Source organism: Lates calcarifer, linkage group LG2 (assembly GCF_001640805.2).
Source record: "Lates calcarifer isolate ASB-BC8 linkage group LG2, TLL_Latcal_v3, whole genome shotgun sequence".
NCBI lineage: Eukaryota > Metazoa > Chordata > Actinopteri > Centropomidae > Lates > Lates calcarifer.
Window position 1 is genome coordinate 14,301,022 of NC_066834.1, and position 19,808 is coordinate 14,320,829.

General features: G+C 39.5%; 2 protein-coding genes across 2 annotated transcripts; one reads left to right on the forward strand and one right to left on the reverse strand.

Moving 5' to 3' along the window:
- The first annotated feature begins 2,574 nt into the window (after positions 1-2,574).
- On the forward strand, positions 2,575-8,528 carry stmn4l (stathmin-like 4, like). The gene is made up of 7 exons (XM_018692955.2): positions 2,575-2,677; positions 4,356-4,423; positions 4,524-4,619; positions 5,320-5,528; positions 5,662-5,826; positions 5,940-5,957; positions 6,633-8,528. The coding sequence occupies exons 2-7, from the start codon at positions 4,411-4,413 to the stop codon at positions 6,639-6,641; spliced, it is 510 nt and encodes a 169-aa protein (XP_018548471.1). The 5' UTR covers positions 2,575-2,677; positions 4,356-4,410; the 3' UTR covers positions 6,642-8,528.
- A 1-nt stretch (position 8,529) lies between these two features.
- Positions 8,530-11,039, reverse strand: il17a/f1 (interleukin 17a/f1). The gene is made up of 3 exons (XM_018692679.2): positions 10,753-11,039; positions 9,676-9,872; positions 8,530-9,581 (listed from the first exon to the last, which is right to left on the reverse strand). The coding sequence occupies exons 1-3, from the start codon at positions 10,783-10,785 to the stop codon at positions 9,326-9,328; spliced, it is 486 nt and encodes a 161-aa protein (XP_018548195.1). The 5' UTR covers positions 10,786-11,039; the 3' UTR covers positions 8,530-9,325.
- Positions 11,040-19,808: the final 8,769 nt, after the last annotated feature.

Below are 19,808 nucleotides of genomic sequence, written 5' to 3' on the forward strand. Positions count from 1 at the left end.
CCCTCAGTATGACAGTTTACTCTTCATTTTTAATAATCACCATGGACTTAATGCTTGCATTCCTCATGTTTGTTTATCTGCAGCCTTTTAACTGGTGTGAAGTTCAGTCCAGAGAATCTGTGTCGCCATTTAACTGTGAGATGTAGAAGCTTTTTTATCTTTTTTATCTTGGAGTTCTTTTTGTTTTGCATGTCGGGCTCTGCACCGTGGTGACAGGTGTCTGTGGCCACAATCACTTGTTTGTCGGTTCTTGTTTTTTGCATTTGCAATATAATAGACGAGGCCTGTTGATGCAACTCCAACTGACATGCACATATAAACTCTGATCTTGTCACCACACGACACGGAGACAGGACCATTCTGCAAAACTCAGATTGAAATCCATGACAACATCTGTTCTTTTTCATGCAGTAACTCATGTAAAAACGGTGGTGTCTTGCATCAAAGTCAGATGTACTACACTCCACCTAGCTCCTCGACCTCCACGCTGTGACTGTCCCTCTCTATATAAAGAACAGGATACAACCTTGGAAATAAATTATAAGCTACAGAACTGTCCAACATGGACGCGGATACAGAGGTGTACCTGCGCAGACACAGTTAAATGACCGTGACCATGCACAGATGATTGTTTTATAAACTCCTGATATTCTCCAAAAAACCTCATGATTGTTATGATTAAAACTTTCTAAACATTTAATTATTAACATGACAGGTTTGCAGGATGGAGCCGCCTCCGAGGATCTGAGAGATTTTTCTGGTGTTTGATGTGTTTGAATGAAGAGCGACAGACAGGAGACGAGTTTGGCTGTCAACCAGAGCAACAGATGGAGGCGTTCACACACTAACACACAGATCTGTGTGTGTCTCTGTGTGTGTCGCTGTGTGTTTCAGTCAGGATGAGTAACAGTTCATTGTCAGCCTGTAAATTTAGCACTGACATTTCCTCAGAAGCACATTGACCCAGCAAACCAGATCAAACCGGATCAAAGCAGATCCTGTTCGTGTTTTTTTTTTCTGTCTGCAGTTTTATTTATTTTATTTTATGCATTGAAACTCTGCCTGTGTGTGTGTTCCTGCATATGTTTGTGTCTTCTGACACCTGAAATATGTCTTTTCTGTCACAGGTGGTGAACTGAACTCAGGACGGAGGAGACTCAGGTGAACAGGTGCAGTGAAGTGACTTTAACAATAGGTGAACAGGTAAAACAAATCTAATGGGCAGGGCAGGAAAGCAGGTGAAAACACAGGTAAAGACAGCATAAAAAGACAACAGATACAGGCTAAAGCAGAGTACAGGTACAGGGGCCTGAAAAGGAGTGAGTGAAACTGGGCTCGTATAAGTAGCAGGAGGCTGATAGGGAACAGGTGAGCAGGCAGGTGTAGGGAATCAGGTGATTAGGACTGGAGGAGTGGAGACATTTCTGTCTGGTGAAATAGGCTCATCTTGCTACAGTGCATCTCATCAGTGCATCTCCTCAGAGGGGTCAAAGGTCATGTGTCCATTCTGTGTAACTTTATTTCATCAACATACAATAAACAAACCATGATATCAAAATTAGACGGTGCAGAAGCATCAGCATTTTAATGTTGGTTTCTCATATAATCATGTTGTTCCATCTCTTTACTGCAGCAAGTCAAATATTCAAACCCAACACAACATGTTTTTTATCTTTCAGTTCATCAGATTCAAATATTCCAGATATCTTGTGCAACTTTTCTCCAAAATCCAATTCTGCTCCAATTCAGAATCACAACATGAGGTTGTTTGACTGGAAACACAAAAGTTCAAGAGGTTAAACATCAGTTTGGGAGCTGATCAGGTGATCCAGTCTGTCGTTCTGTATTTTAATTAAATATTACAGCAGAAATGATCTAATATTACAGTTTTGGCCTGTGGGATACTATAGTGTGTTGTTAATAATGTGGCTTAATAATTGGGACAATTCATGCAAAAAATCTAAAATGCAACACAAACTAACACAAACACAGGTGTCAGTAATGACATTAACAATGGTTCTGTTCACCCAGTAAAAAACAGCATAAACAACACAGAACCACCACACACTGTGCTGCTGAAGCGTGACTCCACCCTGTGCTCCACCTGCTGAAAAACAGCCAAGAACCGGTTTCTCTCACATTAAGTCTGGTCTTTTTTATGTGATTTTTATAAAGATGTTTTGTACATGTATCTTCATAGAAGCCATGTAGTTCTGAATTTATTTATTTATTTGATTTGGTTTTTAAATTTCAGATGTTTATCCTGTTTTCTCTGCCTCTGCACAGGCCTCTGTGTCTCTGTAAACATAATCTCATCAGTCACATGTTATTGATCAGTTGAACAGTAACTGATAAAGTTCTGTGTACAAACTGAGCTCCAGTGAAGAAACCTCATTGTGCAGTAAAATGATTCTGATGAAGAGTTTTCTGTCAGAGATCAGAAGGATTCCTCTGAAACAAACCTCCTCTGTTCTGAACCCACACCTCCCCCTCCTCCTCCTCCTCCTCCTCCTCCCTCTCTTTGCCCTGCTGGACCAATCACAGCCCTGTATCCCTACCAGCCAATCAGATGGCTGCTGGGTGATGTCATGCAGCAGGCTGCTGTTTGGTGCTGATGCTGCTGAGCTGCAGATCTTCAGTCTGAACAGAGAGAACAGAGACCAAGCATCACTGCAGGGTGAGTACACTCTGAACACACACTCTGCACACACTCTCATACTCATCTATATGTTTGTGTTTGTTGGGTTATTGTTTCTCAGGTTTCTGCACATTTGCAGCTGCAGCCTTTTTCTCAACACAAAGCAGAAATGTGAGGCAGGTTTCACTCATCTGATTCTTTTCTTCTTCATTCGTTCATCTGCAGCTTCTCTTCATCATCTTCATCTTTTCTTTCTTTCTGTCTTTGCTGCATTGTCTCTCTGCATCTTTTCTTAATTTCTTAATTCTTTTCCTTCATGGTTAGTTTAGTGCTGGAGCTGCGTGTTCGACTCAGCTCTGCAGAAGGTGATGCGCTTTACTGGCAACAATGACATCATCTCTTAGTCCCTGCACACACATACACACACACACACACACACACACACACACACATACACACATACACACACACAAATACACACACACACACACACACACACAGTTTTAACATTGTGTTTACATTAGCCTATAAAGGGTAATCAGTAATTTTAATAACAGATTCATGTTTTTCCATTTTTCTTTTCTTCTTTTTTTCTTGCAAACATGATCTGCTGCTTTTCTCTGTTTGGAATCTGTTTTTCAGGATGTAAACATTTGGTTTTATTGCAGAGATACATTTAACATTTCCTGCTATATGGGAATGTTGCTGAACTAAGTTTTGTTGTATTGTTTCTCAGTGCAATGGCTATAAAGTATCTAAACATAAAACTGTTAATTGAAAATGAATTGATAAGATGATGGTATAAAGTAACATGAAGCTGCAGCTCTGGTGTTTGTGCATCTTTAATGTTTCTGTGAATTTCCATCGTTTAAATGAACTTGTGATGGTGCGGAAACTGTGAGAGGGAAAAAGCTTCTTCAGTTGTTTAAACTCTGGCTGTATGCGTTTCTGGAGTCTGACTCAGTTTACATATTGGTGCAGTAGCTGGATGATCTGTCACATCTGGAGGCAGATTCATGAGTCCAAACTCCTGCAGAGCGTCGTGTCTATGTGTTTAGTTTTCACACTGTGGATGAATTATTTTAATTTCCTAGAGTCACGGTTGCTGAGTCGATAACAGTTAATGAGTCATCGTTCTTTAAAAAGCACAAACAAGCCGGAGAAATCTGTCTTATGAGCAAATATGACCTTTGAATTCTAATCATACTAATCTTAGTCTCTAAACTTTTCCAGGAAATCTGTCATGTGCATAAACTTCTGTCACAGAGACATGATTAAATTATATATATAAAAAGATATACAGGCAGCTGCAGATAAAAGAACAAAATGATGCATTAGATTAAAAAAAGATGCCAAAAACAAGCTAAAAGTAAAATTACCAGGTGACCCTAAAGTGAGCTCCTTCGCTCAGTTTCCTCTCTTTCTTCCTCTTTGTTTCTTTCCCTCTTGTTTAGTCCTCTCCACAGACTCATACAGAGACTGACTGTTTTCATTTGGGACCTTCTGTGTTCCCTGAGTTTTGCTTGTCAGGCAGATTCTGTGCAGAGGTTTAATTACCCCCTGCACAAACTGCTGAGGTGTGTCACTGCCAGAGAGACTTTACCCAGGGCAAAAGTAATTCAGTCTTTCTGCTGCAGGACAACCTGAGAGTGACTCTACTGAAGAGATTTGACTGGGTTTCCACTGATCTCACCTGTCCGTGTGTCTCTGTCCTCAGGAACAGACTCTACCTCACCACAGTGTCTTTGAAAGAAAACAGCAGCAGCAGCAGGATGACTCTAGCAGGTAGAACCAATCATCAATTATGAATTTGTTATCTGTATTGATTTATGGCTCAGCTGCAGTTTTTATTTATTTATTTATTTATTCTGTGTGAATGTTCCAGCATACAGAGAGAAAATGAGAGAGCTCCCCCTGGTGTCTCTCTTCTGCTCCTGCATCCTCCCTCAACCCAGAGACGACACAATTGACAAGAAGGAAGGTCAGCTTCACTCTCACTCTCTTTTATTGTATTCTACTGTGTTTTACTCTGACAGATAGACAAAAATGATCCACAGACTAGCTTTTCCTGGAGCTTTTGATTGTATTTCACAGTCTTCAACAGTGAACTATTTATTGTCTTTCTCTCTTAAATATTTACAACACATGGAAATCTGCACTTTATGTCAAGCATAAAGAACTTTATTTATCCTAATTTGTTTTTATTTTGTATTTTGTTTTTGTCGTTTGATTGGTGGTGGTAATAGCTGTAGCAGATGTAGCTGAACTCTCTGGAAGAAATCTACTTATGGACCTTGACTATTTTGTTCTATATAGATAAATAAATATTATGCTGCTGTGGATATAGATGCTTTTATAACTTTTTTTGTAACTGTGAGGAACTTTATATGTAACAAAAATGCATTAATAAGTTTTACATACTAAATAAGTTCCTTCTGCACATGTAAATTTCTCATTTGTAAATTGCAAATTTGCAAATAAACACCTGGACAGCAGGTATCTAACATTTAGAAATATGCCCACAACCGTTGGATGGATTTGTGTTCTCTAGAGGATGAACCTCTCTGACTTCTGTGAAGACTGACAGTTGTATCTGAGAGGGAACTGGAGCAGCTGGAGGACACCAATAATCACCAATAATCACAAGTTGCTTACCTCATGGTCTTGTGTTCTTCTTGCAGCGGGTGTGGTTGACTTGAACCTGTGCAACATCCGGGACATGGAGGTAATTGAGCTGAGCAAGAGGGCGAGTGGTCAGGCCTTTGAGGTCATCCTGAAGCCACCCACCTTTGATGGTGGCCCCGAGCTCAGGGCCACCACACCGCCCCGCCAGAAACCTTCATTGGAGGAGATCCAGAAGAAACTGGACGCTGCTCAGGAGAGGAGGAAGGTATGTGAGAGGTGGAGGCTACAGCTGTCAATGGATTTTAGATTGTCAGTGTTAGGTCACACTGATCTATTGACAAAAAAGTAGCGGCCCTCAAATCAAACTGACTGTAAATTCTCCCTCTGTCTTCCTCTAGTGTCAGGAGGCGGAGCTGCTGAAACACCTGGCTGAGAGAAGGGAGCATGAGCGAGAAGTGGCTCAGAAAGCTCTGACCAAAGAACGTCAGGGACATCGCGCCGACGCCGACAAGGAGCAGAGGCAGATGCACCTGAACGCCTCACGGGAGCGGCTGCAGGAGGAGGTGAGGACAAAGGGTTTACTGTCAGATTCCACTCATCTACTGAGACAACTAAGATTCTGTTTCAGTGAAATGAATCACTGACGGGAGTTGTGTTGTTTTTGTTTGTCTTTCAGGACAAGCACAGTGTGGAGGTGAGGAGGAGGCGGAGAAGGAGGTAGAGGAGGAGGCAGAGGAGGATGGGGTAGATGCGGTGCTATTACAAATATCCAGAGCATTAACAAGATGATGTTAAATGTAGCAGCACTCCTAAAGTGTAGTTTGGAATTCTGGGAAATACACATCAGTTTCAGTGTCTGGAGACAGGATGTGGTTAGCTTAGCTTAGCATAAATACTGGAGACAGGACTATGGTAAACAACTGGACATTTTTGTAAATAATGGGCTGATAGAAAGATAAGGGTTCCCAAAACACAGACAGGGTTCTCACTAATGATATAATTTTGGTGTATGAAGTTCCAAGAAAAGGACCAAAATTCTGGAATAATGAGCAAATTAAAAGTTTATTTATGGATCACAGTGGCACACTGTTAGAAGACTTAATAAGTTTAATACAAGCCCTCTGCAGAGGTGATTTATCCCACCAGCTTATGATCATACAGTAAGGGATGGGGCTGATTAAAAACAAATGCTTTTACCCTTTTCTCGTAGCAGTTATTAGATAAGGTTACCACAACAGAAAATCTGATGTCCATCTGGCAAAAACTGCTGTTGCCCAGTAAATCTCTCCCTAATAATTTTGAAATTAACAACATGTATTCATGACTGGGAGTCATTGTGCTAACTTCACCCCCTGCTCTCTACTTCCAGGTGTCTTGATGGCCTGATCACAACACAAGCTGAACTTTATTTGGAAGCCATTTTGGAGGGCTGATGAGCTGAGGGTTGATGAGTCGGGAACCCGGTACTGCTCTGACTGGGAGACTGACAGGAAGAGACTCTGAAAAGAGTGAGAAAGGAAGAAGAAAAAGTAGAGGACCGAGGGCGTGTCCGACCGCTCGACCTCCTCTGAACAACCAGGACTTTTAACAAGATGAACTGTTCATAACGAGAAAAACTTGTGAAACTGATGGACACTGCAGATTCAGTCATCATTAGATGGTTCACAGGGGTTTTACTGTGCTTTGTTGCCATGCCAACAGTGCCAATGTGTTCATGCGTGTGTGATTGTGTAGGATTCAACATCTTCATGAATCTTAAAAGTTATACCCAAAACAAACCAACCTGACATAGCCCTGACAGAAACTGGACTCAAACCTGGATAACCCAAAGGAACTTTGACCTGAATGGAGCAGAGTCCACAGAGGACTGGAGATCCTCGATCTGTCGAGAGAGTCGGATTCGAGGAGTCTCTGGATATACAGCTAATCTGAGTTAAACAGTTCTATCTGCTGGACAGTTTAAGTCATTACATCTACTGTAAAACAGCACAAGAAGAAGAATGGTTTGATCAGTGGTGTGGCTATTTAGGGACATCTAATGGCATCTGTAGGAAACTACAACAGAATCAGCAAGGGTGCCTATTTCTCTTTCTTAAGATCAAGGTTAATAAAGGCTAGAAAAAGGTCAACAAGACTTGGTTGAGACCAAAGTCTGTAATAGGTGATTAGTGGCTGAGACTAGTCAAACCACCAACTAGACTGAGATGAGTCAGAGTCAAAACACCTATGAGACCAAGACAAATCTAAACACAAGACAGCGCAAATACCAGTTTAACTGTCAATGAATCCCTGTAAAAAATGCCAGGGACAGGAACAAGTCTGGGTCAAAAAACCTAAAGAGACGAATCAAAGTCAGGCACCCACAAGGCCAAGACACCCACTAGAAAGGAATGGATGTTGGGTTGAAAACGCCCAGCAAACTGAGACATCAGAGTCAGAGAGCCCACAAATGCCACTTAAAACAAAAACAATACTGAAACAAGTTCAAATGAAAATGCTGACAAGCCCCCAGACGATTCTGAGTCAAAACATCCATGACATCGAGTTGAATCTGGTTCACCTGCTCACCCATGAGGAGTCAGAGTACAGGTGATACCGAAATGCATTCAAATTAAAACTCTCTTGTGGCCAAGACAAACCTGAGTTAAAATGTCCATGAGACTGAGATAAATCTGGTTCAAAACACCTACAAAACAGAGTTGGAGCCAAAACTCAAGTAATTAAAAACAAAAAACCTAGATTAGACTTTATTTCAACAGCTCCAAGTTTTTATTTTTCAGATTCTAGATTTGGATTTGACTCATATTTCTTCATATTAAAACAATGTACTAAAATTAGCATGCTAACCTTTATGCTACCATTTGAAGCCGATATGTGTATGGATGAGAAGATGAGGCACAGCGCTGGATGTTTGTAAGATCTTAGTGAATGTGACATTTGCTCTAATGCATCAACATCAAAGAGGTACTTAGCTCATGTGACTAATGTTAGCCACATCACATATTACCTACCTGTCCAATAATCATTACACCAACCCCCTTCTGTTGATATGAGTGAATCTTATTGATGAACAACTGATAATCGATTGTGTACAGTGTTTACAGCTGCAGTGGTGTGTTTCTGTGTGTATGTGTCTGTTTCCCTGGCAACGTCAATGTAAAGGAGTCAGGGTGTGATAATGATGATGACAATGATGAAGATGATGACAACAATGTACAGAAATGACATTATATTTTAAATTCAAAAATAAAACAATTACACTTGACTTCTTTTTTCATTCTCTTTATTGAACTGTATAAATACACTAACATCACCAATAAATACCTACTGAAGATCATAACACTTAAATAAAACACTATTTAAATTAACTTTAACCATAAATAGAACAAAGTATATGAAACACATTGAATAATAATCTTTGTTTGCATTTAAACTTCATATCCAGAGTCACTTTGGTTGTGTAGTTTCTCCTTTTTCTGTTTGGAGAAAAAATATATATATTGAAAATAAAAAGATTAATTAAAATCCAGTGGTTCACAGAGCAGCAAACTTTCACCTCACATCATCAAATCAATTCAAATCCAGTAATGAAGTCAGAAATAATGAGATTCTTATGAGTTATCTTGTAACTGTGACTAAGTATAAATCATAAGATATAAGCAACTAATTAAAACTAATTAAAACAGCCACAGTATTTACCATGTTGCCTAAATATCTCGAAAAACGATATCAGTCTCTGTTCATATGCAGATGACTCACAGGTTTACGTCTGAATCCAACATTATCTTCCCTCAGTGCACTCAGTTAAATCTGAAGTTATTTACATTTTACATTATATTCTCTTCAGTTAATCACGTTACTATAAACAAAGGCAAAATATTCTGAAATCTGAAAATCACTTTGAAAGTGTATTACATATTTAATCCTATTTATTTACCTCTATCTGTTCTCTGCATTTTAGTTGTGCGTCAACTCTCTACCTTATTTTTGTTGTGTTACATAAATGAAGTTAGTATGTCTGCCATTATTTGACTTGATAGAAAGCAAGAACTGATCTGGTCTTCATTGTTGGGGTGTGTGGACTATGGGTCGGACACAGGTGCAGCCCACAGCGATGAGGCGGGATTCCAATTTGTAGTGGTAGTTGTGCCCGTCCCCTGCACCTGCAGACCTGACCCTCCGCAGCACCAGCACCTGGTGCAAGATAGGTCTGGACTCCAGGTTCCGATCCTCCACACCCTGTGAGTCCAGACAGCCTTGCAGCAAACAGCGAGCCTCCGACAGCACCGGGGGGAACAGGGAGTCATCATGGGAGATGCTGAGGATGAAGGGAGAGAAGGGATAAATCTTTAATTCTATGATTGAAAGACCATTCCACTGTTTTTGTTCATTGTAGCTTTATTGAAGCGTACTTGTATGTCCATGGGGAAATGGAGGCGTTCTCCAGTGGTCTGATGTTTCTTGCAGGAACAAAAGAGTTGAGGTCCAGCTGCAGGGGGACTGTTTCTACTGCTGCACCATCAGACTTTTTGTGTGTCTTCGAGTGTTTTGGCATGGCTGCAGCCTCCATCATCATCATCATCATTATAACTGCCACAGCACAGGCAGCCTGATGAAGAGGAAAAGAAAAAGGTTTTATTATGTGTAAGAAATGCTTTTGTGTCTTAATTACATCGTCACACTTTCACTCCCAGAATGATTTTTATCACAAGAGGCAAAGAGTTAGTTAATAGCTAATAGTACTCATGTGATAAGTACACATCATAAACACAATTTATTTTTAAAAATCTAATTAACGAAACATAAAAAGGTTGATGTTTAAAGTTTTAGGGGTTGAAGATGCAGAGGATAAAGTATTTCAAAGTAAAAACAATCTAATTAAAAACATCTTCCTTAATAATTACATTTGAAGTAAACAACATCAACTTTATAACAATATATTGTTATATATATTGTTTTCAAAGAGTTTGAAAACACTTTTATTGAGTTATGTCACAATTTACTGTTTCATTTATCTGTTTTATTCTATTTCATGTTACATTTGTTTGACAGATGCATATATAACAATAATATTGAAACTTAATAAATAAACAAACTTTATTTATTTATTTATTATTCCGGGTTTTAACCAAGTTCATTTTTACTTCTCTATAAATATGGTTGTTCTATAAACATCCTTTTCTGTTTTTGTTTCATTTTGTTCATTTCTTTTCATGACTTTTCACATTGTCGTCAAATGACTCCTCAGTTTCAGCCAATCACAGGATCCCAGCGATAAAATCTTGTTACTTTCATAATGAGCTGGGTTAATCCCAAATTTTACTTTGTAATTTGTATATATAGTAGTGAATCACTCCAAACACATTTTCTGCCACCTCTAATGACGATTGTTTGCAAGGAACCGCTGAGTTTTCTAGCTTCTAAAATCTCAGCCTGCACTCAGCAATGTTTGCCTAGATTAAAATAAAATCATATAAAATTTATCTTACCATCACTTTGGAGAAGTTTGATGTTGAAAACATGCTGAACTCTTCTGCTTCTTTAGTTCAGATGTTCTTTTTTGCTCTTCTTCAGATCCGGTCTTTCTGCAGATCTTTCAGAGTTTGGTCTGTTTTTCACAGTTCGAAGGCTCCTCAGGCTCTGCTGGAGGTTCAGGTCAGAAAGAATTTGTCTCTATTGTGCCTCTGCTGAAGATCAGGATGCCGACCTATAGTTCTAAACGGTCTTGCTCTCTGCTGGTGTTTGTAAAGTTACAGGTGGTCGTTGTCTCCACTGATGCGCTGGTTGATGTCAGTTAAAGCTTTTTATCCTGATCAGGATCAAAGTCAGCACTGTTATTGGTCTTCCTCTGATGATGTCATCACCTTTCTTTCTTTCAATCTAAACCACACAGACCTGATTGCATGATGAGGCCCAATGGTTGACCCACTTTCACACTTGATACAGACGTTAAATTATTGTTCTGCAACTTCTCAACTGCAGCAGATTTTCTAGGTCATAGAAAATCATCATCACAATTAATCCTACTAACATCATCAAGTAACTTTCCCAGAGGTTCCAGGGGGGTTGTTGTCTGTGGTTTGGTCCTCTTAGTTCCAATGAAGATAAATCTTAATGCTCCAGTATGCAGTGATATTTTAGGCCATAGTATTCTTCTAACTCTGTGTCAGCAGGGTCCCTGTAGTCAGGCTCGTAGCTGGAGGAAAAACTGAAACCAGAATAGCTAATAGCAGGTTATTGAACATGGAGTCCCCATCACACATCACATATTGGTAAAGTGCAACACATACCAGCCATGCCACGTCTTTTGATGCACGTACCACACATTAAATGCAGATGCTGTAGCCATGACATGCCAATCAAAGAACTGCAGAGTATCTTGCCAGGTTGATGCATCCACTACAGTGACCCCTAACGGTGTGTAGTCTTACATAAAAACTGTGGATGGAAGTCTAGGACTAGACTAGAATAAAGAGCAACAAAGTCCCTGTTCGTAGGAGGTTGGGGTGGACAAATGGGTCAAAAGCAGGGGGTAAGATGACAGTACGGTACACCTGCATGGGTCATATCTTAGGGTAGGAACAAGCAGCCTTTATGGTGGTTTAGGTTGGTTTATAAACATGTACTGCCAAACTAGCATAGTTGGCAGGTTGCAGAAAATTCTGTTCCTTATCGTACGATTCGTTCTCTGTGTTGTATACAGTACAAACATCATGTCTTGGAAACAGCCGCAGAGGGAGGAAGTCATCTTTGAAGAAGGAGGAACTGACAAATGCCGCCAAACTTGGTTTAGATACAGATTAGAACTGTTTCAAAGTTACCACATAGTTACTTCTCAGTGTCAGAGTCACTTATGTGATTTGATTTTTTCACCTGTTTGACAATTGAATCACATCGTAGGTATCAGTGAATTCAAATTATGACATCACATCACGTCAGATTCTGTGTCACAGCTGCTTTAATGTCATACATCTGATGCAATAGGAGAAACTTCTCAATAGTCTGACATTACAAGGGGCCCTAGGTCACCCCTGAATCACTCAGGGTCGCCCCCCTCTTTCTTTACCTCTACTGTAGTCTTCAGATCTGCTGAGTTTGTCTCTCTTGCATCAGTCATGTGATGCAGGATGTGAGCATGTTGCAGAGTCTGACCTGGTTTACAGTCGTGTTGTGACTCAGGTTGGTCCAGATTGCAGCATCATCACTATCAGGCACGTTGTGTTGTTTTTTTTTTCAGCCCACGCTGCCACTTCGACTCTGACCTGGTTTGATTGACGGGTTGATGCTTATCGGTGATCTGAGAGACTTCCTGCGACAGTTTGTCCCCTTGTCTTCAAATTGCTTACAGACCATTTATGGAAAGAAGTGTCTGAAGTGTTGGTGTTAGGAAAAAAAGAATCTCTTTTAAACTGTCATATTTCTTTCATTTTATTTAAGTGGGAAAACTACTTAAAAGAATCACATAAAAATCCATTATAAAGCCATCAAATAAAGCTCTCAAAACTTTCTATTGATTTATTTAATGGCACATTTGTTAAAACGGAAGCACTGAAGAACTAACTCAATACAACTGGATCTGTAGTTTTACCAAACTCTGTGGCCCTGTCTCGTCCAGAGCTTCTGTGTTCTGTCATTTTAGTTTAAATTTAAATAAAGTTGTTTGAAATGATCTCAAACAGACTGACACTACAAAGAAACTAGGGCCAGTAAATTTGGAAATAATGAGTTACTTATGAGTTATCTAACAACTTAATCACGAGATACAAGCAATCAATTAATACTTACAAAGTGTAACTATTAAATCTGTGATGATACTATGTCATTTTGGTATGATATCACAATTATCAGACTCCAGACTTATTTTTAATTTTGTGATCAGTCGATTATTCTCGAAACACAGTGTTTACCACATTTCAGTTCAATATTTCAAAGCATGATATCATTCTCTGTTTCTACGCAGATGACTCACAGATGTACGTCTCCTCAGATTCCAACATTACTTCAGTGAACTCAGTTAAAGCAGAAGTTATTTATATTTACTTTTAACTGTTAGGTTTAATAATAAGATTAATTTTGATGTGATTTTGAAGAAACTGCGTTTCTTACGTTAAACTATATTATTTATCTATTTATTTACTTCCAATCTGATCTGTGCATTTTGGTTGTACATTGACTCATCATAGGGGATGCTGAGGATGGAGGGAGAGAAGGGACAAATCTTTAAGTCTATCGTTAAAGGATCATTCCATTGTTCATCTTTATTTAAGTTTCTGTGATCGCCTTAGTGAGAGACTTGTCCATGTTCATACATGTATCTCCACTGGGAGATGGAAGTGGCGATCTCTAGTAGTATGATGTGACAAACAAATAAGTCAGAGTCCATCTGCATTTGGACTGTTTCTACTGCTGCACGATCAAATTTGTTGTGCATCCTCCCTGTGTATTCCAGCGAGGCTGCTGCTTCCTTCATCATCATCAACATCATCACTGCCACAGCACAAGCAACCAGAGGAAGAGGAGGAGAAAAGGTTTTATCGTGTGTAAGAAAACTTTGGAAATCAGACTGACATAACATTTGATAATTAGTTGTTTTGAGTTTTTCTTTTTATTTGTCTATTTATTTCAGAGTGTGTGATTCATATATTCAGTACCAAACACTTTTCAGCTTCCAAACACATTTTCTTCTAATTTCAAACATGTACTTTAGGAGAGTTTTCTAACTTTAAATCTTAAAATGAGCCTGCACTCAAGATTGTTTGCACAGATTAAGATATAATAACAGAACTCTCAGCTTACCATCACTTTGAATAACTTTGCTGTTGAAAACATGCTGAACTCTCCTGCTTCTTTAGTTCTGATGGTCTTTTTAGTTCTTTGTGCACGTCACAGTTTGAAGGCTTCTCAGGCTGTGCTGGAGGTTCAGGTCAAACAGAATTTATCTCTTTTTTGTCAAAACTCAGGCTGCCAACCTACAGAGTTAAACTGTCTTGTCTTCTGCTGGTGTTTGTCAAGTTTGTCAAGAAGGTGGTCAGGTGGACTCAAGTTATATTTTGACTGCTGTTAGACTTCCTCTGACAATGACATCACCTGTTCTTCTTACTAAATCTAACCCACACAAAAAACAACATGAAGTAGACAATATCGTAAAAATACTACAAGATCAAAAATACTCAAAAGAACAATCTTAAAGCTGTGAAATAAAGATGAAGGGCCTCCAAAGCTCTCAAAGGTTTCTATTGATTTATTTAATGGCACATTTGTTAAAGTTGAAGCACTGATGAACTACATTGACACAGCTGGATCTGCAGTTTTACCAAACTCTATAGTTTAAATTTAAATAGAGTTGTTTGATGAAATGATCTCAAACGGACTGATATCACAAAGGAACTGGGGCCAAATTCCAATTCAGTGTTAATTAGTTGGTTTCTGTGTTGGTTTCATATCTCTGGCTTACGATGGCATATGAGAGCCTTTGAAGGTTAAAAGTAATAATAATGACTGTGGAGCAGAGGGAGGAGAGTAATATTCTGAGAAAGAACTCAGATTAAAGTCATACATTTACAAAAAAAACCTTGGATAATTTCTGAGATTATAAGGTCACAGATTTGGAAACGCCATCTCAGCACTGACAGACATGATCAGTCGCCCACAATGGCTCTAATATGGCATCACACTGGCTACTGTTTGTACTGATGATGATAAAATAATTGCTGAGATGTTGGAACATAGCAACATCACAGAAAATAGGTCAACAGACACAAATGAGAGTTGTGAAACCCAGGTTGTATTAAACCCCTGTTGATGTAGTACAGACACAATACTGCAAATCAGATCCAACGACAGATTCTGGTCCAGGAACCTTTAGCCCTGGCCCATAAGGTTTGAGGGGAGGTGGAGATGCACAGGTCAGGTTTTCCACAAGTGCATACAGTGTCCAGCTGGGTGATTTTTTTATTCTGATATCTCTTGCCTAGCAGAATGCCCTACTCTACTTGATTTACATTTAAAAAGGTAGTAGTTTATTCTGATAGAGTCAGAGTTGCTGTTTTCATTATTTCATTGTTAAACAACCCCTACAACTCATTGTGTTTCATTTGTAGGTTAAGATTCTTTCAGTGTTCATCGTTCAGTTACAGGCTAGCTAAGTCGGCTGAGCTGCTGCTAACGTTAGATCAGCTTGTTTTTAGGTTAAGACTCCTTCAGTGTTTGTTGTTCGGGGGGGTTTTACTGGGAGCTGTATTATCCACACAGGTCCTCCTGTCGAAAACAAACAGACCAAGTAACTAAAATCAGTAACAACACTGAATAAAACAGTTTCATTTTAAAAGCATTTCTATGTGACACTCACACAGGATGTGGAGAGTGGCTGTTTGCTCAGCTTGTTTCTCTGATATCCAGACGTCCGATGACAAAAATCCTTCATCTGGTTTAAGACTGTTATAATAGTGAGAAAGTAGTTGGCTGAAAATGTTTTATTGTCTGGTCAAACAGCCGGTAAGATGAGATGGACTGTACTTATATAGCGCTTTTCTAGTCTTTTCGACCACTCAAAGCGCTTTACACTACAGATCACATTCACCCCATTCACACACATTCACACACAGCACATATTCTATATTTAATGTGCTTTCTAAACACATTCACACACATTCACACACCGATGTGACACACACATCGGAGGCAATTTGGGGTTCAGTATCTTGCCCAAGGATACTTCGGCATGCAGACTGGAGGAGCCGGGAATCGAACCACCGACCTTCTGATTGGTGGACAACTGCTCTACCTCCTAAGCCACAGCCGCCCCAATGTCCAGTGCTTATGGAAGCCCTGATCATTGTTAGGGAGCAGAAGCTTTAAACTCATTTTAACACACACATTGTATGTCATCACAAATCAGTCAGTCCAAGTAAACAAGGTCTTCTGGGTCTCCAATTTTCCAGTTTTTCAATATTCAAAATTAACTAATAATGAATTCCCAGATTTAATTTATATAATTAGTACATACCAATATCTGTATATACTGTACATATTTAGTGTACAGTGTGTCTGTGTGTGTGTGTTTAGTAAAATTTATTCTACAATGTACTGCAAGTAAAAGTTCCTCAAGATTTTCCTTCACTGAGTCTCAAGCATTAATGTACCTCTGGTATAATGCAGCAGAATGGCTCTTGACAGTGTTTGATTTTTCATATTATCGCAATTAAAGGACAAATGTGTTAGCAGCACATTAATGTTGCAGTTTAAGAAGGCATTGCCGGCTTTAACTGTAACTGTATTTTCACATTGTGTAGTAACTGTAGTTGCTCAGTTTGCCAAATAGCTCTTTACCTTTTAGCCAACAGAGGTCAGTGCAGCAGCACTTCTCCTTCATACAACATCTACTGTGGTAACTGTGGAGTCAATCTTAAACAGTGGGAATAAAGACAAAGGTGTGGAAGAGAAGAAGAAAACTGAAGAAAACATTAAAAGCCCATTTTGAAAAGGTGCAAAAACAAAGGAAAGTTGATATAACCTTCCAGGAACTGTTCACCTCCCCCACCCACCATAACAGAGAAAAATAAGAGGGGGGATTAGTATAATTCTAGAAAGTTTCCATCAAAGGAGCCCAGACGAGGCAGCTCTCTGTGGTTGAGATCATCATTAAAGATGTGTGTCACTCCTACAGTAAGGTGTGGTCTGTTTGATGAAGGAGGTATTCGTCTTTCTAAGATTGTTGCTGCTGCTGCTGCTGTCATGACTGGAAACACCTTCACACTTTATGAAGTGAGTTGTTGGTGAATGTGAAGCTGCTGCAGGGGGTTTCTGATCAAACCAGAGTCTCTGCTGTTGTCTGACCACAAACTCTCTGACTGACATCCAGGAACAAAGTCTCTCATTCACTCTTCGACCTGTATTCATTCCTTCCATAACTATTTATTTCCTTATTACCCCACCTCTGCTGATTCTTCCCTGACACCTCATTTTCTATCTTATATCACTATTTTATTTATTTATTTATTTATCTTTTTTACTTTTGAATCTAACACCAGTTTGCTAGGTTTATTTTAAGGAATAATTAAAGTGAGATTCAAGTCAGAATGACTCTTATTCTTATTATTATTCTTATTAGTCTGATACATTTGAAAATGCTCCTTTCAGCCCTGGTTTAAGGTTTTACACAGAGACTCCCAATCCCATTGTCCCTCAGCTCCCTTTTGGCTGATGCTGCCGCATCTTGTGTCTTTCTGTTGGTTTCTGACAGTAAAACAGTCTGTAGTAATTCATCCATTTCTAAACCTCTCTTGTCATTCACTCATTCATTTATTTATCCATCCTCTCTTTTTTCTGTAAATACAAAATGTGACTTCCAGCATATCTCTGTAGTACACCAGGGACAAAGTACCTTTTATTTATGGAGTCTTGTGTACGGAGCTAGTGAGAGATGAGGGTGAGTACATTACATACTGTGCTCCTTTAATATGGATATACTCTGTAAAATTGTCTTACAAATTTGTTTATATTTGGATACATTTATTTAGAACTGGTACATTCATTGTGTACTGTGCACCTTGTTCATTTGTTTAGAATTTAATTAGACAGATTGTTGAGACATCACCTCATCAGTGTGACAACAGTTTTAAATTTGGGCTCATGTCTGCAGTAACACCCAAGTCATTTTTACGTAGAGAGACATGACATGAAAGACATGATGCCAATCAGACCAGTTTCACTTTAAACACATCATAAGTCTGACCTGAAATGACTCTGGATGTGAACCTTGTGACAATCGTGCTCTTTGTACAACCTTGAGCCACCTCAGCCTGCCTCCTTCCTCTCCACTTCTATTACTGAATGTGGCAAAAATATGTGAAAAACACGAGTTTGAAAGTCAAGTTCACTGTCACAAAAAAAGGCATGTCCATGTACACGAAATCAGTAGATTATTGTGACCATTTCACAATCAGGATGATATTTTTGAGGATGATGTGGAAACACATTCATTATATTGATTTCCAGATGGGACCTCGATATCAGCATCACTAAAAAGCTGCTCAAACAAACAATACAAACCTCATTCAGCAGTAATGATCAGACCAGTGCTCCCCCCCTGACCTTTCAGCTTTCATTCATGTTTCTGCACACAGTATTTGAATCCCAACATAACTTTAAACATTGTCATTCTCTGCTAGCAGCATGATCTTTTATTATATGGTGACTGATGCAACCTGTGTGAGATCACTCTTCTTTGTTGGTAACGTTATTTTTCATCCTGACACATAGCCTGAAGCACAGCAGAGTCTGAAATACTGACTGGACTAACTGTAGGTACAACATGATGTTTTCTCTGGCACCACCCTCAGGACAAACTTCACGTTTTATCTTATCAGTGGTAGCAAAGTTTTCACGCAGTAGTGTCTGGCTCCCCAGTCACGATGGCCTCCAGGTGTCGCTGGTGAGGCTGCACATGTTGCCTGCAGAAGTTTCCTGCTCTGTGTGAAAAGTGCTGACAGCTCTGATCGTAACCAGATTAAAATCCGGCGATTTATCAGATTACTCTCTTTCCTCTGTCAGTCAAAGCAGGTCAGAGAAAAGATGCTGACAACTCTGATAGAAACCCTCCTGGTTCAGACCTCAGAGTCAACCACATCACAGCCAAAACCACACCAAACGCCCCCGCCATGATGTCACAGCCAGAGGTGGGGGCCACGGCACAAGAGCCTCTCTGAGAACCATATATGGAAACAGGAAGCCGAGTACTGACAAAAGACAGACTGACTGACTGCTGTCTGTAACAATGGGTTCCATTTATCAAATCATCTTTAACGGTGCAAATTATTTATTTTAAATTAATAATTTTTTTTAAGAAAACCATATTAAAAAACTTTTGTAAGGGGCGCCACAGTAGCTTATCTGGTAAAGTACGCACCACACCTTATGGCAGCGGCCTGAATTCAAATTCCTTCTCTGTTGACCACCGGGGGGAGTCAGAAGTGAAAATCATTGGGCGAAAGGCATGTGCCAACATTGTCTTGTAGAAATTAAGTTTCTATGCAACTAAACTGCCACAACAACCTCTGGCTGGATTACGTTCTCTTTTTTTAAATGAATGGGACCCCACATTTATAAACAGCAGCAGAGTCTGTGGTTCAGACTAAAGGTCTTTTGTTCATTCGTTCGGTTTTGTCTGAATTTTTCTGTATTAAACCAGACCAGGAGCTATGAGAGTCTGAACTGAACCAGAAAACTGTTTCATAAAACTGGAGTCATATTATAAGCTCATATTATAAAGTAAAATAAAAAAAGAAAGTTGCTTTAAAGTAAAGTGAGTAAGTGTGTAGTAATTGTGTGCTGGGTCAAAACTGCTTTTGTGTTCAGGCTTCAGTCTTAACACTGTCAGCACCTGCAGATCAAGCACAGCTGAGGATAGTTAGCAATCAGCCACACAGTGCCCGGATAGAGAGCTGCTAACGAGCTGAATGAAACCTCCCCCTGCTCCTCTCTGCAGGGACTTTCCCCTTTGTCTCGAAGGAATTTTCAGTTTCTTCAACCCATCACCATAAACTAC